Source organism: Excalfactoria chinensis, chromosome 1, assembly GCF_039878825.1.
Source record: "Excalfactoria chinensis isolate bCotChi1 chromosome 1, bCotChi1.hap2, whole genome shotgun sequence".
Lineage (NCBI taxonomy): Eukaryota > Metazoa > Chordata > Aves > Galliformes > Phasianidae > Excalfactoria > Excalfactoria chinensis.
The window spans coordinates 87,963,940-87,988,305 of NC_092825.1; the positions used below are offsets into that span (position 1 = coordinate 87,963,940).

Here is a 24,366-nt window from a genome sequence, read left to right on the forward strand (position 1 = left end):
CATCGGACCTTATTCAATACCATTCCAGAGAGGGAAAAAGTTTTTGAAGCTGAGAGTCTCAGAGCTGAGATGGAGAGTCTCAGAGCTGAGAGAGATGCCCTCCAATCCGAGTGAGACACCCTCCAGTCTGGACACGACGCCCTTCAGTCCGAGCGAGACACCCTCCGGTCTGAGAGAGACACCCTCCAGTCTGAGTGAGACACCCTCCGGTCTGAGAGAGACACCCTCCGGTCAGAGCAAGGCCCCTCCCCGAGCCCAGGCGAGGCAGCTGGTAGCGGAGCAGCGCAACCCCAAGCGGACGACACCGGTCTCGGCTCTCCCGGTGAGTCTGTTCCGTATCTGGAAGGGGTTGGTGCACTTTTGGGCTGAGCAGGCACCCGCTGCTATGGCCACGGGGCAGGGGGCCACGCTGCTCCCGGTCCAGCCCGCTGGAGGCCCGGCCGTCCGGCATGAGGAGCTGGCCTTAGATGAAGCATTGGCCGCCTCTCCCATTCAGCCACATCCTTATACTGATTCATGGATGTTGAAAGCAATGGGTGGCGGAACATGAAAAATTGGGAGAACCATTTAGCAGAAGCCACCTGGTTGGTCAACACTCGAGGATCTGGTAATGGTGATGGTCCTAACCAATCCAGCTCCCTACGTACTGTAGAGGGAGATAAGGTTCCTGTGGGACACGTAAAGAGCATGTTGGGAAAAGCAGTTTGGGTCCTTCCAGCGTCTGGAAAGGGCAAACCTCTCCGGTGTACTGTTTTTGCCCAGGGACCTGGGTTCACTTGGTGGGTGATGCACAAAAATGGGAATGTCCAATTGTGTACCACAAGGGAATTTGGTGTTGGGGGAGTGAAGCCAGTAATTTCTTGTACATATAAGTAGAGCCTCAGAGATATATGATGAATGTCCAATTAAGTGCAGGACTTAAGATAGGTGGATCAATGGTGAGGAAACACTGTCCGTATACCTAAACTAGGCATTCCGTAAGCAAGTTTTCCATCTGGGCTCTATATCGTGCACTGGCCATGCATGTGTAGAGCACACATGGAAAGAAGTATAATTCAGAGGGAATCTGTGGTGGCTGGGAAAGGATGAGTGCACCTTGATGTGGGGGACGCCCCGCTAGCGCTACCTTTCCCCTCCACCACTGTCATGTTCCTTTTTCTGGCATTTTTGCCATTTTCTTGAGTAATTAAATAATAGTGTGTTATGTTATGGAGTTTTGTTCTCAGCTTAGGAATTTGCATGAAATATATGTAAGTTGTTAAGAAAATAAGGGTGCTGATTGCTCACAACTATATGTGTGTGTGTGTGTGCTTGTGTGTTTATTAAGCATAAAGTAATGATGTAGAATAAGGGGTGGAATCATCAGAATCGGATCATCAGAATGACGTGCAACAGGAGCGCTTCTGGATCCTGGTGGTGACTATCTCTGCTTTACATAATTCTTAGTTCTTTACTATGTTTTCTATTGCCCATTTGTATAATAGCAAAAATAGTCACGTACAAGTTTTAACCTGTAGGTGAACAAGCTACAGTTAAAGGAGAGCTACTCCAAAAGTAATGTCTCTCATTTTATTATGCTGTCTCATGATGGCAGTGGCAGATGTTGGTGGTACGGCAGTAGAGGTAGAACCTGCCCACTGACATCCCTTTAGACGTTGTTGCTGTGTGACAGATGGCAGCAGAGGGGCAGTCTGGCAGAATGGTGTCTGTCATGGTAGTGCATATGGAGCAAACATGTGTCATTGAATTCCTCCTTGGCTTGGTGTCTGTATAATCTGTATACGTCTTTCATGCACTGGAGGTCAGTGAGGAGCTTATGACTGAACCAGGTGGTCAGTTGTCTGTTCTGGAATAGTTCACGTTTGTGCTATCAATGATTCTTTACTCTTATCCACTTTTTATTTCTTTATCATCCCAGCTCTGGTGCTTTAGTTTTCTCATTTTATTGATTTTTATCTTCTCTATTTATTTTAGCATCCGGTTCTCTTTTGTTCCCTTTTATAATCAAAGGCAGTTCTACTGTCTATTCAGTTGCTTTAGCATGTCCTAGTTCTTCTCAATTAATTTTTTAGAAGAAATATTTATTTTTGTAAAAACAATAACTTTCAAATAGTCATTTGATTTGGAACTTACTATTGCATTTCACTGGACTTCCCCTAAAAGCCATTCTTAATCTAAGTCTCCTTTATTTTGTTGGCCAGTATCTAATAGGAAATGAATCACTCACTTGATTCTCTTGATTGTAAACCACTGCTGTGCTTCAGTGCCTACAAAACAAAGCATACCTACCAAATATAAATGCACAATATGCCTCATCTTATATATGATCTGCAGTGACATCTGTCTTGCATTATTCTGCAAAAACACTGTAACCAGTTTTCCCCCCCTTCATTGTTTCTGTGCTACTTTGTGCTAGTCTCTCTCAGCAGTGGGGAGTCACAAAAGCATACATTTTTTTCAGCGAGGCTTTTCAAACAAACTTGGTTATTGATTATTTTACTTGCTTCAGATACAGAACAACAAAGTGCCTCTAACACAATGTCCTGCTACTTTTGAATGACGCTGTCTCTGATGCACGCATTGTTAAAATTCTGTATATAACCAAGAACTGGCGGCTCTAGCTACAACACAGAAAACAGGTGCTGCTTTATTTTACTTATAAGCAGTAATATTTTCAGAGAAAGAGGCAAATGGTATTACAAATCACAGACTCACTGTGAACTTGAAGTGAAATTTTGCCCCAGCAACAGTAGAAATAACAGCATAAGGAGGCTTTTTGCTCTGCTTCTTACAATTTCTTCAATTATTGATATACCACTATATCTACTTATGAGTTTCACATGTATTTTTCTGATTGTTTTGTTAATACAGTTTCCTGAATTTCTTGGTGCTGACCTGGCCTCCTTTCTGACCCTTCTTTCTCGGTCTTCTGTTTTTCTGTGAAGGAAAGATTCTGCATCAGAGGGCGGTGGGCATGGCACAGGCTGCCCAGGGTAGTGGGCATCGCCACAAATGCTGGAGTTTAGGGAGTGCTTGGCCACAGCTCTCAGACATAGGGTTTGGATTTTGAGTGGTGCTGTGTAGAGCTGAGAGTTGGACTTGGTGGTCCTTGGGGGTGCCTTCCAACTCAGGACATTCTGTGATCCTATAATGACTCGATTTTGTCTGACTGCGGACACAGTCCCAGTAGTGCTTATATGTTATAGTGTTTGTATCTAGCTGGGCTTGTATTTTGGAATTCCATGTGTATAAAACGGTGGAGAAAATGCTAAAATCCCTTTTATATTAGATTTATAATCTAGGAAGTACACAACCCTCTCTTCTGTATGAAACAAGTGACCACATTCAGAACAGTGTTCTTAATACAGAAATATATTTCCTGTACTCACTTCACACCTTGTGTGAGAAGAATGCTGTGTGGAAAAAAAAGATGAGTGAGTGAGAAATTCAGACCTGGATGCCTGCCTTTGTCTCCAACTTGCTTGACATATTTAAATCAGGCAGATTAGAATCAAACAACAGAAATTAGTGTCCTGCTAGGGTTTCCTCCTGCATCAAACAAGTTAATGTGTGCATAGCGATGATACCCTCATGGTCACCATCTGCCTGCAGGTATGAATCTCTACCAGCTGCACTTGCTATCACATTCTTTATCATTGTCATTCTTGTATAATTAGCAATACTCTCCTATTTCTTGGTGATGTGTTTGTGAAGCTGTGAACATACAGAGAAAAAGTTATATATTTTTCCTTGGCTTTAATTTCCTAACAGTTTCCCATCAACAGAGCACTTCATTATATATAAATATTATGAAAGGCCTTATTAGACAGACAAGTGAGGGAAAAAATGCAAAGTTTATGCAGAAAGAGTAATCTGACAAGTCTTTTGTATGTGTGTGTGTGAACTCAAAATTCCAGTCTTTTTCTTCTATTACAACACTGCTTGCAAATCATTTCCTTCTTTAAAAGGAAAATGAAAAGGTAAAAGAACGTGCACTGCTGTTACACATGTGGAAATCCTATCTGATAGCGACTGTGGACTGCATCTCAAGCTAATGGGTTTTTTTTCCTTTCTGTGAGTATTTCAATCCCCTCTCGTTCTGATTTAAGGCAGAAAAAAAATAACTGCTGGTAGTCAGTACTGGCCATCTGTGACCAGCTTCAGCAGTTGGTTGGAGCTATTGATATCATTGTTTTCATTTTGATAGAGGAAACGGGTTGGGGTAGGGCACAGAGGAGGGAACAAGAACAAGTAAAGATGATGCTAAAGCATGGAAAAAATGATTTCCCAAATACTTAGCATTCTTAGTTCTTATCTACAGCTGTCATCATCCCTCCAGCACATTCTCAGAAAATCACGTATGTCAAATAGGGCTTGCCAAATAAGCAAAATGCAACTGGAGTTCTGTATGTGTCTGTTGCTCTGGTACTGAGCGGCTATATTACACTAAATCTAGTGCCCATGTTCCGTTCCCGATATTTTTTTTGTAACTGTTATTTTCTGTAGTCATCTGTTGGTAGATACATTAATATTAGTAATATTAGTGTTAGCCTGGGTCAAGAATGTGCTTTTGAAGAGAAACTCCCTATAGTCCCTGCTTAATGTTTGAGTTCAGATTGTCAAGAAGCCTTGGAGAACCCAGCAAACTGGCTTACTTTCTAAAGGCTCTAAAGCAGCGAATGCACATTAGGGGTATTCTTAGTGCTCCTCAGCTGATAGTGAGTGCTCAGCTCACAGGTTCAGATTATAGTGAGCCAAAACCAAAGTCCCCTCAACCCATCTTGTGCTCTACTAAGCCACTTCTGTTGAGCCTACATCGATGAAAAGATAACCAGCTTTTGTTAAAAAAAAGTCTTCCCATAGGGTGAACTTCTTTTTTTAACATGCTTTGTATGCAGGAAATAACCTGAGCATCAGCCCCAAGAAGACTCTGAAAACTGCTGACTTGCAATGTTCCTGTATTTAATGTCCCTCTCTTTTTTTTTCTCTTTCTCTTATTTCACAAAGGATATGCACGGAAAATAACAGGGCCATAATGAGTATGTTCCCTGAAGGCTTCTTTGTGTCTTGGAAAGAGCATTATAGACTGAATCTTTTGGTAACCCACTACCTTGGATTTCTCATCCAGAAAACAAAGGTGCCATGACCACATGTAGGCACTGGTGCCAGCTAAACTGTGTATTTTCTTTACAAATGCTGGAATTACAAGGAGAATGATGTAATACAATCTGTACAGTTATTTGCAAATGCATGAGTCTCGTTTGACTTACTCGATATTTCAAAAAAGTAAACTGGCATAGAATTTCTACTACTATCGCACAACAGCTTGCAGCTAAAAAGCCATTGTGCGTAAGTGCAAATTGTGAATTAGCATGTCTCCAAAAAGAAAAGGAAAGTAGCAAAAAGCAATTGCTACTAGCTGCAATGACAAGACACCAGTCCCATCTCTGGAGCTCACACTCAGCAAAGGTTTTATGTGAAGGCATTATCTGATGGACAGCGCAATCAGTGCAGAACTCAGACCTAGTAGAATGTGACTGAATTTGCTCTGAACCAATGAGAAGGGGAAGAAATCTAGTTGATGGTAGTAGTCAGGTTGGCAGTAGTCAAATAATTTTGTCTTACATGGGTAGGAACACACAGACATGCGTGTGTAATTCACACCAGGGAATTGGATCACAGGTGATGTGCTGAGCATGAAACTGAACATGACATTGACTTCATCCAGGTGGAGTAGCAGTGATTATTACATGACAAGGAGAAATCATGTTGGAAACGAACTGTACAGAAATTACAGTAATAGCAGTTTAAAGGCAGTGGAGGAGTGGATTCATATTGAGAAATTATATTAAAAAAACAAAACAAAACAAAAAACAGTGATAATATGAATAAAGTAGGTTAGTCACGCCAAAGTTGTTTTAGGAAGGGATGCTAAGAGGGGGCCTCCTGGGACAGATTAGGAAGTTGAATTTGGAAATGAACAAATAACTCTCTAATGTTATTAGAGAAGTACTCCTGAGATTTGTGTCACAGGAAATCTTAATTTCTCAGTCACTGAGACTAAAAATCATTAGCAAAAGTAGACCATGTCATTGGTATGAAAATTTATAGGTATTCTAACTGAGCAACCAGTGAACCAACTGAGAGTGCTACTACTCAGAAGTTTGTTTCCGTGACTAACACTAGCAGTATAGATGAGGTGGTCGTAGAAAATATCCAAAGTGATCATGAGGTTGATTTACTTGATGTGAGTTGGAATGCAGGTCTGTGACTCTTATTCTTACTTTTAAATAGGAAAAACTGTGTATGATGAGGGGACTAAATGGTGAAGTCACTAGGAGTAAGAAGCTCAGGACTTCATTTTAACTGAAGCCTGGAATTTTTTTGTACTAAAGGTGTGGACCTGCTGGAGACTTCTCTTCTGAAGCAAAAGAAGCAATATCCCCAGCCAGCTCTGGAAAGAAGGGCAAATTCTCTTGAAGTAAATGCTAAGAATGCACAGAGACTCTCCAAGGATAAAGAAAAATATTAACCTGCCAAAGAGACTTGTCTTAGACATCAAGAAGCTCAGGGAAAAAATGGAAATTGTCAGCAGGCTGCTCTTCAAAAACGCCTTCAAATGCTGAGCAGAAAGCTCTCCAGGGTTGTGCAAGTAAAGCTGTACATGGACTGTCCCAGCTGCGGTGGGAACAGACCTCAACTCCAAATCCCTCATCACATTCCCATAGTTTGGGAGACTTGGGGGACACCGTGGTGCTCGTATTCTGACTAACTCGTATGGTGTCATCACCGGCCAGTAAGTAGCAAAAGTGTATGTGGAGGGTAAGAACCATTCTAGATATGTTTGGATATTTTTCTTTAACATTTTGGTACAAATTTGCTTTGAGCACCTGGTGAGGTTGGCCAGGCTGGGCCCACTCTTCAGCTTGAGCATCCTTTTGGCCTGAGACAGCTGTCCAGGGCAGGAAGGGTCAGCCAGAGCAGTGAAAAGCTTAGAAATGTGACACAAACAAAGTCCTGCAATGGCAAGTGTTAGGAAACTAATTATCAGCCTCATTGCTAGCTTGTGTAATGATTTCACATCAGAGTATTCAGCAGGTGCTCAAACCTCTGTTCTGAGGCAAAGGGAACAAACAAGAAGATCCTTGCTGATTTTCTGTCTTCTCCTTAGTAATGACTATAAACATACATACAAAAGGATCCCACCCATCTCAGAAGGATGTGCCCCTCCTTAAATTCTGTGGTTGCTTTATCTGGATCAAACAACACTGGCTCCAAAGGTGTGACAGTAGTTGGCCAGCATGCAGTTGCTCTTCCTTGACACGTATCTGGAAGATCAACACCATTCCTCATGATATCAAGGGATAGCTCGGGGAGCTATCTCAGCCTAACTTTGAATGGTCAGAATGTTGATTTGATTCTGGGCTTCCACAGTTACACTCATCATTTTTCCTACTGGCTTCATACGAAGTTCCATTCTCTCAGTCATTTTTCACTTTCCAGCACCTCTGACAACATGAGCTGACTATAGTATTGCTGATTCTCACTGATTATTCATAAAGCATTTGATGCTTTTGTTTTGTGTTCCTTTTTTCCTTAAAATCCCAGCTCTGTCTGAGTCCTACTTTCTGTACTTGGTTTCCTTTGTGACGATGGAAGAAATGTGATGTCTCTAGTCTTAAAGAAATACTTGAAAACATGTGGACAGCGCGGTAATCAATGGTAAATTTAGATAAATAATATACTGTTTTCTGAAGCCTTGGCCATAATTTTGAACAGTAAGGTTTAAAATGGTGATCCTAGCTAAAATAATCAATATTTACATATTCTTCCAGAAGATCTCCACTCTATACCCTGCTTTTATGTCAAAGGAGCATCCCTGCTTGTTTTCTGACTTCAACATTTTACACATTTTTGGAAACGTTGTAGTGAAACCTAAAGAAGTAATAAGATGATGTCAAAGTAAATGAGGATTTTTGCATTTAATTCTTTGCTGCTGTTTTGTGGTCTCAGGCAAGAAATTTGTCTCTCTTTCTCTCTGCTTTGATTCTCTGTCTCTGGGGATGATAGAACTTTTCTTTTTTCTAGAAATGCATTATTTTAATCACTGTGAAAGATAACAAAGAGGCAACACACTAGGCTTGGGGCATTGTGGTAAGCATGCCATCTCAAAAGAATTAGGAAAAAAATCCCCACCTCTGAAGCTCTGGATGTTTGAGGCTGAATCATTGTGAATAATTCCACCTAGTTATGGTGTCCTCTGTGAGCCTGTGAGGTAAGGATGCCAATTTGCACCTCAGCTGGTTAATGATTTGAGCCTTGCTGCTGCCTCAAGCCTTGTTTTTTACTAATATAAAGATATTTTTAGCTCTGATATTGTGGAAGGCTTCAGAAAACCTACACATCTGTGAAATGACAAAGTGGGATGAGTTTGCTTTAGTCTATCTAAATAAGAAATATGGTACCGAATAAATTGCTTCTATGCTGCTTGAGTTTTGTGGCTAGATTACTATGTCCTGGGCCTTGTGATACATTTATCTAACTTAACTTAGAAAACAAGATGAGAAGATCAGCAAGGCAATTGCACAGTGCATTGCTGCTCTGCATTTATAGTCCTGTGCACGACAGGCACTGACTAATACTGTTAGGTCTGTCTAAATTTCAGTCAGAAGCTGCCTGGAAGGAAGGTATTCCCCAGCTACCTCTGGACATAATAGCCACCAGACAATGAAAACTGATGACTGACAGTGTTGCCATTCAGATAAATGTCTGGCTTATCACTAGATTCTTCTCATTTTCTTGGCAAGTATTCTTTAATCTTCTAGGGTCAGGCGAACATTTTTGTTCTTGTACTTTACTGGTTTATGTTTGGGGAAAAAACAAAAATTCAGGTTATTAGTTTTGCTCTTTTGGCACCTCTGCAAAAGCACAAATGAATGGCATCTGGATGAGGAGCTATGAGAGCTGGTTTAGTGCCTTGTGGTAGCAACAATAATGGGAGGATGGTTGGACTGAATGATCTTGTAGGTCCTTTCCAACCTCGTGATTCTGTGATTCTATGAAAATGTGGGCAGTGACTGCAAACAGGAGCCAGGTTTCAGTCTCAGACTGTCCTGTGGTTTGTAAAACCTCTCTGAGCAAAGCAGTGGTTTACCTGCAGCTGTTAACAAGTTTAAGGGGACAAAAATGCCACAGCAAGGGGAATCCATCACAAATGAGTGGAGTGGGGTACATTTGTGGAAGGAGGAAATGATAATATGGCCCTAAATGCCTGGAAAGGCTAGGGGAGCCACAGTATGTGATGCTTTGTGTAAGTACTGGCATGTTTATGCATTATCAGAAGCAGTTGGGCTGCAAGAGCTAAGAGCAGTCTATGTCTTCCTGCCACAGAGATATCAAGGAAAGACACACAAAGAATGAGGCAAATTGCTAAAATTCTGTTGAATCATGGAAAATAAAAACATAAAAGCCAGGCACCACCCCTTCCAAATGATTCCAGGTGGTCTTCTTCACCTTGCTCTCACACACTGAGGTCTCATTCTCCTGAAGAGATGGTGCAAATAGCACTGCCTTAACATTGTCTTTCCTTCCATTTCAGCTGTCAGGTAAGGGATTGAAATCTCTGCCCTTCTGCCTTCAAGCTTCACGACTAGATTGTTCCTTCTTGCCTTCTTGCAGGTTAGAGGTTATATTAAAGGTATTTCATCAGGAATCTGTGGGACATATGCTTAGATGCTTCTCTTTCAAGACCATTGCTGTTCACAAAATGACATGGGCTGGCAGATGTTTTCCCTCTTTTTGTTATAGCCGCATTAGGCATCTATGACCCTTCTTAAGTGGTGAACTGAAGATAGTCTTAAAGCCAAATCCAGCTTTCTGCATTTACAGTTTTGGATGGTAAATATCTAGATAACTGGGTAGCCTAGAAGAGCGGGGTACTGTAAGAAAAAAAGAATCCAAACAAATTGTGTTTTTATACTATGCCAAAATGTTGGATAACCTTCTAACCCTTCTGTAGTTAACAGGGATGTTATCATTTCTGGGGACACCAGGAGTTGGCGTAGCTTAGATTTACTCTGGGTTAGGCTCTTTGTGGTACATCTCAGACTATGCTACTTATTTTTAAAGCAATATGCTGTAAAAGTAAATCAAAATTAAATGCACAGAGTAAGGTAGCTGTAGCATGATGGGAAGGTACTTCCTCTTAAAGCTCCCTTAACTTATGGCAACAAAACACCTGATTTTGATGGTATGTCTGCAGAGACAGGTAAAATCAGACTGTATACAGCATTCTCCAGGGACTACTTTTTTCTCAGACAGGCTACACAGAACAAGCTGAAGGTGAATGTAAACATCTGACTTCAGTTGCTGGGAGTTTCCATCACAGCATTCATCTTGACAGGTTGCTGTGGGTGTGGGGTTTTTTTGTGTGTGTTGTCTTGTTTTGTTTGTTTTTTGTTTTCCCCGAAGACTATTTATTAAAAGAATGAGAATAGGATAAAGGGTCTCTATAGCAGTCTTCTTCCAAATCCTGACAAGTATGTTTAAGGACTGTTTGAAGTCTGCTCTGTCTGCCTAGGATGTGACAAGGAAGATAACATTCAGATTCTGTGGCTAACATCTGCAGGCTATTTTAGTTATTCCGAACCCATCTCTTAAAGAACCCCTTTCTTTCCAACACCTGAAGAGATCTTAGAGGAAATCTAACTTACTAGACTAAAGTCAGTTTTTGACAGTATCTCCATGGACTTTACAATAGGAATTTCATAACCTTCTGTTCAACTTCAGAGTGAAGATGTGATATAAGGTAAGGACAGCTGGATTAATGCTGGATGAGTGCAAACTTTTGGTTATAGAACTTCCAAACTATTTCGGAGGGAAGATTTGGGAGGCATAATTGTCAGATCTGTGCAATTTCTGGAGATTCCAGAGTTGGATCAGAATGGATTTAGACAATGCTGTGTTGAGTCTTCCTTCTTTATGGGTGTGCTCACTGAGCAAACAACACTAACTGCAAAGCAGTTGTACTCTATTCTGCAGTTTGGACTCATGGCTGGTTGAGACAAGCAGAGACATGTTGGAATGATATGTGCAGGTTGTGCTGAGGCTTTCCTTTACCATAAGAAGACTGCTGGTTTCTGTAAAGTACCCAGCATGATGATTTAGTTCAGTATAGATCCCATAGGATCAACTAGCAAACAAAATAGTTGCAACGATGAACTAACTCTCTGAACAGCTCAGGTCTGTGAACAGCACAGAGAAGGCAATGGATGCTGTAGCAAATTCTGTTTCTGGTTACAAAGAGCCTTCTGAAACATATTCATGCCGGGCTGCTCTGTTGTTCCAGCGGCATGATGCTAAGCAAAGGGAAAACTATACTAATTGTTCAGTGGGGCATTTTCCTTGCACCAAAAAGTCCTCATGGGACACAGGATTGCCTGTACCTTAACACAGCTTAAGGACAGCAGCCTTTATAGTAGGCAATGCTTGCATTCACTTTGACACATTGCTGGGATAAAAGGTCTGGCAGTTTCTCTGGCCATGTGTGTGAGCTTGCCTTTTGCTCCTCGCAGAGACCTCAGCCCTGTGGATTTGAGGGCTAGCACATTGCTGTGGGCTGGTGTGTCCCTGCCTTATGTTTATGCAGCCACAGGCAGAGGGGACATGAGCTCACTTTTACAGAAAGAGACCTGTTGGCAAGGTGGGCACCTTCCTGGGTGCTGGAGAGTGGATTTCAACCCTTCCGGGTGTGCAGCAAGCCATGTCAGCCGTGTGGCTCACCATTAGTCTTCACTTTATTCTCTGGGCCCTGGGGAAGCTCTCGTCCTGTTCAGTTAGAACTTTATTTTAGCTCAGGGGGACAGATACCTTCTTAATGTAGAGAGATTATTTCATATCTGTGATCTCCTACAACGCTGATGATATCATTTGATCTTTCAGCAATGAAACTCCTGGAGATATGTTTGAGTGAGAAGATCTCCTCTGATAGAATGTTTGTATATGTCAGATAGTGACAGAAATAAGTTGGGACAAGGGAAAAAGGACAAGAGTTTACTTTGTATTTGCTGATTATATGGTGAAATGCTGTGAGTAGAAGGAGTCCCTGTGATATTTCTGCATCAAGCTAATATTAAATATTGTGATAAGTACAACTTGGCAAAAACAATCCGACCTACATTTTCCATGGCTACTGAACTGGATGGGGTTTGCACCACCTTACATCCCTGCTGAATGCAACAGTAAATTTTATGTAGCTTCTTAAATCACCTGGAAATGTGAGCTCTTAGCTGTGTAGAACTACCTCTTGCTCAGGGTGCCTAAATATTTGTAATTACCCGAGTCTCAGTTCCTTCAATATAGTGATACATCCTGCAGTAGAAGGGAACAAGATGGGCTCATACTGCCATTGTGTTCTTTCCTTGGAACTGCAGCCTAGGTAATGCTAACCTGTCCCACATTTTCTATGAATGCTTTATTTGTTTATCCTTAAAATTCAACAAAACTTAGAAGATGGAAAAAAAAAATCCAGGTCTGGTGATGTTTTTTTTGTGTCTGTGCGATAGTAAAAGAGAACATATGGGACAGAAAAAAAGGAGAAGGGATGTTGACAGAAGCAAAGCAGTTGGAAAATCTGCCGTCTTTCATTTTCACTTTGCAAAGCAGTTCAAGCGGCTCGTATGCTGCCTATATTTAAAAATAAAAAGTAAAAATTCAAGCTTCAAGTGAAAGGCATAAATGCTTCTAGGTTCGCTCTCTCGTGTAACAACGACTGAATGAGAGGGAATGGTCTCGAGTTGTGCCAGGAGAGGTTCAGGTTGGATATTAGGAAGCACTTCTTCTGAGTAGAGAGGCAGTGGCACAGGCAGCTCGGGGAGACGGTGGAGTCACTGTCTCTGGAGGTATTCAAGAGCCGTGTGGATGTGGCAACGAGAAACGTGGTCAGTAAGCATGGTGGGGATGGGTGGATAGTTGGACTAGGTGATCTTAGAGGTCTTTTCCAATCTTGATGATTCTATGTTATTAGAATTTACTGGGAGAGCTGATCTGTGATGATCTATATCTCTCACGTACGTTTTCAAACCGGGTAGCTGTTTCTGCAGCCCATTTCAAGTGGCCACCCTTCCTGACCTTTGCCTGGGAGGTCTCAGAGAAGTTGCTGAACTCTCTGCCTAGTCAAACAGCCTGGAGCCTGCCTCAGCTAACAAAATTTAACAGAGGCACGAATTACTTCAATCTTGCCGCATCAAGAGGGGAAGCAAATGTCACATCTCTTTCTCCTTCCTAGGAAACTCTAGTACCTTTCGTGGAAGCCCTGTGACCCCCCTGCCCCAACCCGAGGCTCCGCAGGCGCAGCGGCTCGGGCCGTGCGGCGCGCCCCAGGGCCGCTAGGGGGAACCGCCCGCCCGGGAAATGGCCCGGCCCGGCTTGGATGTATCGGTTGTAGGTAATAGCTTGGTGGGTAATGCTCTGCTTCCAGTAGTGGGGGAACTTCGGGATTACGCCGAATCTGCTCTGCTACTCCGGCTCTTCTCCTCTCTGACGGTTATTTCACCTGCACTGTTTCCTTGCTGGCACATTCATCAGTAATACATCTTCCGCTGTTCCTGGTACGGCAGAGGAAAAGGAAAGGCAGAATGGGTGTCCTTACCATCCTCATGCCTCTGAAGCATCCCTAAGTGAGCTCTTTGGTCAAGTAAAATAAAACAAATCAAACCTTCCTCTGAAAGCAACCCCATCCTTCCTCTGTGGTGGGCACTGTGTTATGGGGAAGAACATCTAGGCTGTGTAGCGAGATGACTAAGAGGGATGGTTCAGATAAGCATTCCTTCGTTTACTGTCTCTTGGATCTAGGCTGTTTCACTGTATTTTATTTTTTTCTGGCTTGTTTGCAGGTTTAGAGCTTGGAGGGTATTTCGGCCACTTTTTGTTATTTTCTGGCCAGGGAGGAAAGAAAAGCAGTAGTATAAATTGGTTATAGAGGGCTTTAATTCCATTCTAAGTGAGCTGGAGACAGGTGAAAGCCAGGCTGGCAGGAGTGGGTAGCATTGGCATACACCAAGGAGTGGTGGGAATCATGATAGTGGTTTGACTTGATGTATCTTGTGCTTGGAGAACAGAAAGCAAGCTGAGCAAATATCAGTGGCTTGGTCTAAACAAGGGGTGGGTCTCTGTTTAGTACTCTTTCTGTGCTCAAGGTGACTTTTGAGAGGGATGGGATAGAGGACAATGTTGAAACATAGGTAAGATTTGAAAATATGTGCTTTGATCATACTCAGTTTTTATATTAGGATATTAGGAAGTTTTTCACACAGAGGGTGGTGATGCACTGGAACAGGTTGCCCAAAGAGGTTGTGGATGCCCCATCCCTGGAGGCATTCAAGGCCAAGCTGAATGTAGCTCTGAGTAGCCTGGTCTACTGGTTGGCAACTCTGCCCATGGTAGGGGAGCTGAAACTAGATGATCTTTAAGGTTCTTTTCAGCCCAGGCCATTCTATGATTCTATGATGCTACGCTCAGCTTGTGGGACATGTCAGGCAGCTTCAAAATGAACTGTGCTTGAGCTCAGCTTAAGTAAGTTTGTATAAAGGCCCCCTGGTACTGTGAGGAGAAAACTGCTCAGCCTGCCTCTTCCTGTTCTCCTGCTTCTTCCCCTTTTCTGATTTGCTTTGATCCATAGCTCTTGTTTTCTTCTGTCAGACTAGTACGCAGTCAAACAAAGGGAAACCTGAAGTCCAGCTTCTGGAAAGGAACAACCCTATGTTCCATCGCATGCTTGGGAATAGCTGTGTGGAATGCAGCTTTGCAGAAAAGGCCCTGGGATCCTTGTGGACATCAAGTTAAACATAAGCCAGTGATGTACTTGCTGCAAAGAAGATCAACAGGCTCCTGGGCTGCATTAGAAGTAATGTTGGAAGGGGGTGATTCTTTCCCTGTGCTGGTGAGGCTACACCTGGAGCACTTGAGTCCATTTCTGTGTTCCTTAGTACAAGAGACACAAGGACATACTGGAAAGAGTCCAGTGAAGGACCACAAGGTGATTAAGGAACTGGAGCGTCGCTGACATGAAGAAAGAATTGAAGGACTGGGACTCTTCAGTCTAGAGAAGGTAAGGCTCAGGGACCATAGCAGTGTGTATCAATGCTTAAAGGGCAGGTATAAAGGGACAAAGCCAGGTAGGCTCTTTTCAGTGGTGCTGAGACAGGGCGAGAGGCAGTGGGCACAAAATGAAACACATGATCTTCCATATGAATATCAGGAAATGCATTTTTCACTATGAGATGTCACAGAGGTGTTGTGGAGCCTCCATCCTTACAGATACTCAAAAGCTATATGGACATGGTCTTGGGCAGCATGTTCTAGATGGCCTCCAGATGTTTGTTCCAGCCTTGACCATTCTGTGATTCTAGCAGTAGATTGGGAATCTTTGGCACTCTCACACCTCACCCAGTGAAAAGTGCTGAATGCCTGCTTCCCTTGACTTCTGTTTTCCTACCTGTAAAATTGTGAAAAGCCCTACCTATTTACTGCAAATAAGTAATTAATATTTCTTCTGCACTTAGGAAAAATTTGGGAAAACCTGACAAAATTAACAAAAAGACTGACAATAAATGTGGTTAGAAACAATCTAATTGTAATATAACTCATGTCTGTGAAAATTAAGGTCATGCTTACTTGTTATATATACGTCACTTGTTTGGAACACTGGTTTGGGTTCAGTTTACTTGCTGTCAAAGTAAGAAGAAAGGAAGAAGTAAGAAGAAAGAAGTAGGAAGAAAAATCCACGCCAAATCCTTGCCTTGAATTTTTATTATCTTAAATTCCTGCCTCTTTGCATTTACCCAAGTTGAAACCTGACCTTGACAGAGGAGCTTTATGATTAGAGGGACATGCAAACCCTCTACTCAGGACTGATTCAGCACTGTCTTACAAATCATGCCAGGACAGCTGACAGAGCCCAGCTAAGTTAGGATAGAAAATAAGTGGCAGGACTAATCAGCTGACAGAAAGAGCCATTAATACCAAGCTGGACTTCCCTAGCCAGGGAAGACAGACCAAATACTGGACTGCTCTTCTTTTTACTAGCCAGTGTTGAGTAAGCTTGCTATTGGCATTCTCCTGGAAGGGATCTCATTTTGCACATGGTAGAGCAGCAGTGCTGGTCTGCGTTTAGCCCACCTGGTCCTCAGTCTGGTCAGGCTGCCTTCTGGCTACCTCCCAAAAAGGAAATGGAGGTGAAAGCTTTCGGCTGTTTTTGTTGTGGGTAAAGACACAGCTTTGCTCCTGCTGGTTAATGGTGTGTGTTTATAGAGGAGTTATCTCCTACTGACCATCATTTTAGAAAAGGTAGGTGTGCAAAATGAGTGATTTCTTATTTCATGGCTCTGGATCATTTTATGTAGCTTTGTACTGCGAAATGCAGAAAACTGGGCTTAGCCAAAAGTGAGTTGCTGAGCAGACGCTTGCTGTCATACAAATTAGACACAGCTTTTGCATCTTGGAGTACTGCCAGCTAGATGCTGTATTAAGTGTCTACTACCACTCATGATCCAAACTGAAAGCAAGGAAATTAATCACTTTTCTAGCTTCACCTTAGTATTTAGCGCTTTGTGTGGCATTAAATTTGCTTTTTGTCTTTTAAACACAAGCTAGAATATACTGCTCTGAGTTTTAAATCAATGAGTGTATGGGGAGAACAGGAAAAGATTTAATTTAGCAAGAGAAAGTATTGTGCATTTGCAGGATCTGTCTCATTTTAAAATGGAAATGGATGTTAATTTTATTAGTGCTGTTCATCTGTTAGACAGGAATTCATACCTTCAAAACTAAAGTTTAAATAAACATGTAACTTGAAGAGTGGATGCTGCTGATTTGAACTGCTAAGTGTTTAAAAATAGCATTGTTCAGTAAACACTTTCCTTGCCTTTTTACTCTGCCTCAACCAAGTCAACAGCTCAACGTGAAGTAAACAAGGGGATTTTAGAAAATTCAGAGTTCAGCAATTTCCTGAGGATATAAGGTTTCTTTAAGTCATTGCTGTCTGCTGTGAGAGGGTTTTGACACTTGAAGGGCTGTGTTGGATTGAATTGGTAACCTTGACTGTTTATGCCAGTGCTGCTGACTTCTGCCTGTTCTGTACTCTGTTGTCTTTATCTTCTTAGCCAATCTCTGTATCACCAAGGCATTGATCTATTTATTTATTTATTTGTTTACTAAATGGTATCCAGAAATCCCGGGTCATAGACATGTTTATTTTTATTTTAAAGGCTTATTCTTCTTGGTTGAGAGAAACAGCAACAAAAGTTAGAAATTAGGCTTCTCAGAAGACAAATGGAAAATCATAAAGATTCTGCTTAATTCATTCATTTCTGGATTGTGCAGGGGAGGAGATAGCAACATATTGCTGGTATTTTTAATAGTTCTGATATTGGTAGTACTGTCTCTGTGGTGTAGCAACACTTTTCAGAAGAGGAATGGGAGAGAAAACAGCAGGTAATGCTCACTGCTTGGGGTGCTGGAATGCTTGCAAGCATTAGGTTTATGCTCAGTCCTTACAGGTCTGCTACAAGGGACTCTTCATGTTTTTCTTGCAGCCTTTTTAGTTTGATCTGTAGAGCTCTAAAGAGCCCTTCTTTTCTGTAGCTACAGGGGTGATTTTCTGTTTCTCTCCTGCAAAGGAATCTGAAATACAAAGGCCAGATAGGAATGTGTACTTGCCTAGAAGTAATGTGCTGAGTTTGTAACTACTGGAGAAAATAATTTGGCAGATACTTATTTCTGTGTACCTCCCTAATGCTAAGAACAATTAGACACCAGCTGAAGGCAGTGATTGCCAAAAGCACATTTGGATGAGGTGGGTGTTTCTGGGTGGTACAGTCATGCATTAACAAGTGTGACTGCGTCACAAAAACAAAAGTGTATTCATACCCCGATCCTTATGTAGGAATGTGTTATCCTCAAGAGAAAAGGACGCCATTTGGTAGGGAGGGAAGGAGGACTAAGCACAGAAAAATGAGGTGTATTTAACTTCTTACTGTTGGTAAAAATGTCTACCTGAATTGGATGTAGCATTCATAGCAAATTCTGGAATCATCCTCTGTGCAAGATGAAGTGGGAGCAGGTCAGCTGCTCCAAATCCGGTTCTCCAAGTGTTAGAAGAAATCTAAATGGATGGGTGGTTGTGCAGTGAGCAGCAACTGGGAGGGCAGCTGCAGCAGAGATAGAGGTCTGGGGAGCTTTGTCCAAAGCAGAGGTAGATGGAAGACCCTTTCCTCCAATACATATGCTCTCTTCTGAGGAATAGAGTTAAGAAAACTGACATTTATTTATTTATTTTTTTTCCCCCTTATTATTCTATTTGGAGGACTGAACTCCTACAGGGTAAAGAGCTGATTGTAAAAAAAAAAATCTTAGTTTCAGTGCATAAAATCTTGCAGTCCCTCTCTTGCTTTTTGAATTCAGTGATAAGCTCCAGTTGGTGCCTGTGTATCTTGTGGGAAAGGGAAAGCTGCATCCAGCAGAAACTTTAGCCATTATGCATCTTGAAAGAGAGAATTAGAGGTTTTCTTAGCACATCACATGCACAGATAGATGCTAAAGATTTAATGGTACTGAGTGGGGATGTGTAATGTAGTGTTTGTCACCATGGAAGTTTCAGACACCAAGAAATGATGTTCCACAAGCTGTAAGTGCTTTTAATGAGATAACTGCCTGCTTGATTGCTTAGGTTTCTTGTAGTTGCGTCTTCCACCACTGGGGTTTTGAAGGATGAGTGCATAGAGCTCAATGAGAAGTTTACAAAGAAAACCCACCCTGCATTTTGAGAAATATTTAGAAGCTTAATTGGTTTCAGAGTATAGTACTGTTGATAGTGCATAAATAAGAGCTATTTTCTATTTATCGACATATTGTTCCATTCTTTGAGCTTTATCTATTGTGAGTATCTTCAGTACCTTTTCTCCTCAAAAGCAACCCTTGTTTTTACTTCCAATTTGCTTTCACAAGATGTTGTCAAACATCTTACGTGTAAGAGGAAAAATAGCACGCTCTACCCTCCAGCAGATTTACAGGGAAGAGCAGGGGGAAAGGAAGACTTGGCTTTAAATATCCAGTGTTAGTAATTAAAAAAATAAGGTAAACAGGTCTTCAAACTTAAACATTACACTTGGTTTTTCTTGCAGCCTTCTGCTAGTTTGGTAATCCTTTGATGAAGCCAAGTTCTGTGGCTCTTTCTGGAGACAGCAGAGCACAGCTGATCCTTAAAACAGTTGTTTTCTTTCAGCATAATATAGCCATCACTGAGGTCACAGGGGCTGTCACAGCTGTACTCTGACTGCAGAGTTATCAAATGCATTATTTTATGTGGCATACAAGCCAAATTACATGCTGCCGCATCCTAGCGCCTTCAGAATTTAGCTGTGCTTCTGCTGCACTAGAGCTACATGACGTGACAAGTAAGCTTTCCACTAGCTTCCTGGCAGGGTTAAAATCAACAGTAAAACAAATGCATGGTTTCTGGTACTTGTGAATAATATCTCATTTGGATCTTGATGTGAAAGCAGAATACCATAAATTTCAAGTGACAGAAACAAATTAGTTCAATTTCTCAGGTCTCAAACCTCATCATCTTTCAAGAAACACCTTTGACAGCTGTTGTGGCAGCTTGTATCTTGGGGGGAAAAATACAAGCTGGAGTGCATACGAGGTCCTTTCAGCTTTTCTGGGACTGGGGACCATGCTCTGGGAGAAGCAGGCTTTTGGAGGGGCCAGCCCATGAGCATCCTGTGGGATGGCTCCCCAGGCATGTACTGCAGACTGAGATCACTTCCCTACCCTTTCTGGAGAAGGGCTGCAGAAGCTTTTCTGGAGACCCACACTGCCTAAACTGTCTTTTAAATTAATTAATGTCTGACATTACAGGGAAGAAGGTGCACAACCTTAGTGCTTGAGGCACAGTTGAGAAAAGATGTGGGGACGTTATGCTTCTGGGGGTGGAGGAGCACGTGCTGAGCTGGAACTTCATTTGGTGGCTCTAAACCAAACCTCAGTAAGCCAACCACCATCAGCAATGATATGGGGGCTCTGGCACAAACTGCATGGATAAGTTTGGTACTCAGAAATAAATATAGAGGGGTTCTGACTGGACAGGTGTGTGAGATAGAGATGAGGTCATGAGCTAGGATTATCTCATGTTTCTAACAATAGTATAAGGACAACCAGCTGCTTTTTATGAGATAAACTCTCAATAGACCCTACTGAAGTGGATTCCCAGAGCACCAGGCTCTGAGACCCGAAACAACAGAAGTGCGCTGACTACCATACCATTCCCTTGGGGCTACGGCCATGTGTATCTTGAGTGTGCAATGGCAGAAGGCACATGATATTGTCTCACTGTGAACTACTGGGATGTAAAAGTGTCTTGCCTACCAATGGGGCATTGCAAGGGCATAATACATGAAAGTCCTGAGAGAGGGTAGGGCTGGAGCAGAACTTAGCTAGTTGACACAGTATGATGCTAGGAATATTTAAAGCTGCCACCCTTTGTTCAAAATAGCTTGTCTCTGTGCTGCAGGCCTGTGCTATACTAATAGAATCATGGAGTTGCATTTTCCATCTTACTGACAGTAGGAACCAAAATCTGTTTGTCATTTACTTAAAACTTCATCAGTCACTTAGGGTTGCTTTTTATTTATTTTTTAATTCTTCTTAAAAATTTGTTTCTTTTATCTGCTTCAAGAGTGTATATTTTCTTTATATTTAATGTAATACCTATATGCTTCAAACTTAGCAGCTCTGCAAATGCCAGCATGGTCAGGGCCACAATGAGTATATGCTACCTCTTTCTTCAGTGCAAAACTGATCCTGAAAGATCCGTCTCTTTAAAACTTGGGCAATTTGTGCTCCCAGTGCTACTTATACAAAAGAGTCATAATGTGAATGCAGAGTCTTGGTGCTTTTCCTTAAATACAACAAAGATGATCTCAGTTATATAAATTTATACATGTTAAAAAAAGCAATGAGTATGTTTTGCTTATATGAACAAAAGCTCTTAAAGATATTGCCTACACCGCACAAGCTTCTGGAAGGCTTTCTTGAAATCTTCATTAAAGATTGTGTAGATTAGAGGGTTAATAAGGGAATTAATGTATCCCAGCCATGCTAGGAAATTAGACATGTCTTCTGAAATGTGACATCTTTCACAGGTGTTCACAACTACTTCTTTAACAAAAAAAGGGAGCCAGCAGATCACAAATGCCCCCAGGATCAGACCGAGAGTAGTTGCTGCCTTTCTCTCTCTTGTACTAGAGATTCTCTGTTTTTTCCAAGACTTCTCGTGCTTAGATTCAGATCTGGGGCTTCGTATGCTGACGTTGATTTTTTCACAGTCCACCAGTGGATCTGATGTCTTCTCCATTGTGCTGGGCATTGAAGTCAATTTGGTGCTTCTTTCACCTGTGTCCAAAAGAACTTGTCCATTTACCTCCTCTCTGACTATCCTGCTGACACTTCTTCTGTGAAATGTCTTTGCTGCTTTGTATATCTTGTAATAAAGGATCAGAATCAAGGCCAGGGGGATATAGAAGGCGCCAAATGTAGAGTAAATGGTGGAAACAATGTGGTCATGTTTGATGATGCATTCATCCTCCCTGCTGGTTGTCTGGTGCCGCCAAAACAAAGGCGGCATGGAGATAAAAATGGATATGATCCATACCACTGCAATCATGATACCAGCATGCTTTGGTGTCCTTTTCCGTGCGTATTCCACAGCATCTGTGATTGCTCTGTAACGATCCAAAGCAATGGCAGAGAGATGCAAGATGGAGCATGTGCAGCATGTAATGTCCACACTCAGCCAAATGTCACACACTACTTGCCCCATGATCCAAGTCTCCTTTACAATGTAGACGATGCTGAAGGGCATCACTAAGACTGCCACAAGAAAATCAGTCACTGCAAGAGAGCAAATCAGATAGTTGGCAGGGTGGTGGAGTTTTCTTGTCACAATTATTGCAGTCATCACCAGAGAATTGATGGCCGTTGTCATTAGCGCAAGCACAGACAGGGTAATGGAAATGAGAATCTTGGATGTCACCCATTTGAATAGTTCTTCTGATGTACTGTTTTGTTCTGTTGAGTTGATTAAATCCATGTTCCCTTTTAAAGGTGATCTTTACCAGTAGAAGTTACCTGTTGGAAAAGTAAAAACACGCATCTTAAGTTTGCAGAGAATCTTCAATTTGTCATCTTAAAAGACTTTAGGCTCCAAGCTTACAGGAAACTCAAACTTATTGTTAGAAATGATTCTGGCTCCAAACGGAGATTTTCTTGGCTATCACTATGTGGGATGCTCTGCCTCTTCTTTCTCCTTGGTCACACTTAAGTGAAGGTTATGTTTGCAAAACAGGGGAGAGAAGCATGCAGTGGTCCTGAGATGGTAGGCACTGCCCTGCAGGGTGATGCAAATCACTGTAGGGGACAACCACATCTGTCCCTAAAGCAAGACAGTGACATTAGTGCTGCCCGCAGGGTGCAGAGCCAGGCCTCCTGCTAATTTCTTACTCCAAATGGATTATAGTAGGTTCTTGAAACTGATTATACATGGGCAATCTTGTCCTAAGAGTAAGTACTAATGTTGCTTCTATGCTAGTGCTGTCTACACTGCTCAGCGTAAATACCATTGAAATACATGTAATTGGTAATTTACATTACCAATGTAAATACCGTTGAAAACCTTAATTTACAGGAAGTTAATGAAATAATTCTTCTTTATATATAAGCTAGCTTTTTCCTATCAGTATGTAATTCCCTGCTTGTATAGAAAAGCATGAACTCTTTCACTTGGGGCATAGTTTTCAAGAGGAAACAGAAAAGTGAAAAAATGTAGTACAAGTAGGAAATGGAACAGTTATATGTTGAAAATTGCTGTCTTCTCGTGTAGCTCTAAAATTAAACAGCAAACAGCTGAATATGTCTTCAAGCTTCAGATGGCTGACTTATCATCTAACTGAAATACATGTTGATTAGACTTATGACAATGTCATCACTTTAACTCAGGTTTTGCTTTTCTGTGGCTGCTGTTGTAGTAAACTGCCCAGAACTTGAATGCTGGTTGTTCCCATAGTGGCTATCTTTATGGAAACAGTACAGTCCCTGTATGACTCTGCAGGAAGTAAAAGGCAGGGAAATATTGATAAAATGAACTCTTGGCTATGTTCTGGAGAAGTGCTGTTCCACCCTGTATTCTTATCAAAAAGGATTTCTGAACACTCTGTAGTAGGAACTGAAGTAGAAGTTCATAACTTGTTTGGACTAGAACTTGTAACTCACAGGAAGATCAAGTTGGGTTTCACCCTTCTTGTGTATGGAAACTGCTGGATGAACCCCTTGGTGGTTTCCTCTGTCCAGTTCTGGATTAGTTGTGCTAGGAGAGTGCATTGTGCTTCTGTAGCACTGGGGTGCTACAAGTAGAGAAAAAAATTAAATATGTGACATTTTTTTCCCCCCAGGGGAATTGAGCATCATTAGCATAACTCAAGTCTTTAGGTATTGTGCTGAAATGGCTTAAAAAGCCTCATATATTGTATATAACCTTTAGTCCCTTGGACCAATTTTGTTGATATTCTAACCAGGGCAATGCTTAATGTTCTACTGGAGTGACTTACAAAAGGTTTTTATCATTGCTTGACCCCAACCCTTAATTGCATGGAGGGACAAGGAGAGGAAATACATTTTATTTTGTGTTATGTACAAACACTGAGCAGAATCTTGTCCTGTTCATGAGCTGATTACAGCATACATGTGTTCTCTTTCTCTCTCCATGCCCCTCTCTCTGAACTTGAAATATACTTCACATGCATAAAAATATATCTTTTGTCATGCCGGTGTCACCTTAAAACCTCCTGAATCCGCAGTAATTGCTAGGTTGCAGATATTTTTGTACCTTGATAGCCGCCTTCCAGTGAAGGAATAGAGGCAGACATAGTATTATCTAGTGAATGCTCAACCTCTGCAAAAAAATCCAACAACTTTATCTCCCTTCTTGTATTAAAAAAAAAAAGTTTATTGGGAGAAGCTGAGTATTCTGTTGGTATCCAGCAGTTGATCGTATTTCAGAACAGCAACTCATTACTGTTAATTACCTTATAACTTTCTGGCTCTTTAAATATTAGTTCTTAATTGCAAGCAAAAAACAATTTAGATATAATGAAAGCTGATTAATAATTTTTGAAAGATTATTCACTGGGATAATACAGAGTAAGGAAAATAGTGTGTTCACAGAAATGGTGTGAAGGAATAAGTAGGTTTCCTTAGCAGTGCAATGATTTTGAAGCTCTTTGTAATTGCAAGTGCAGTGACAGCAGTGCTCTT

The 24,366-nt window shown here is 41.6% G+C and overlaps 1 protein-coding gene across 5 annotated transcripts in view; it reads right to left on the reverse strand.

The window, feature by feature from the left end:
* Positions 1 to 15,983: 15,983 nt before the first annotated feature.
* Positions 15,984 to 24,366, reverse strand: part of HTR1F (5-hydroxytryptamine receptor 1F) — a 113,449-nt gene continuing 105,066 nt past the window's right edge. For 4 of the 5 annotated variants that reach the window (XM_072339905.1, XM_072339914.1, XM_072339923.1 and 1 more), the window contains one exon: positions 20,685 to 22,185. In XM_072339905.1, the coding sequence (XP_072196006.1) occupies positions 21,047 to 22,147 (1,101 nt within the window). In that variant the 5' untranslated portion in view covers positions 22,148 to 22,185 and the 3' untranslated portion in view covers positions 20,685 to 21,046. Of the gene's footprint in view, positions 22,186 to 24,366 lie in introns of all 5 variants that reach the window. The other variant, XR_011904020.1, reaches the window with a different exon arrangement.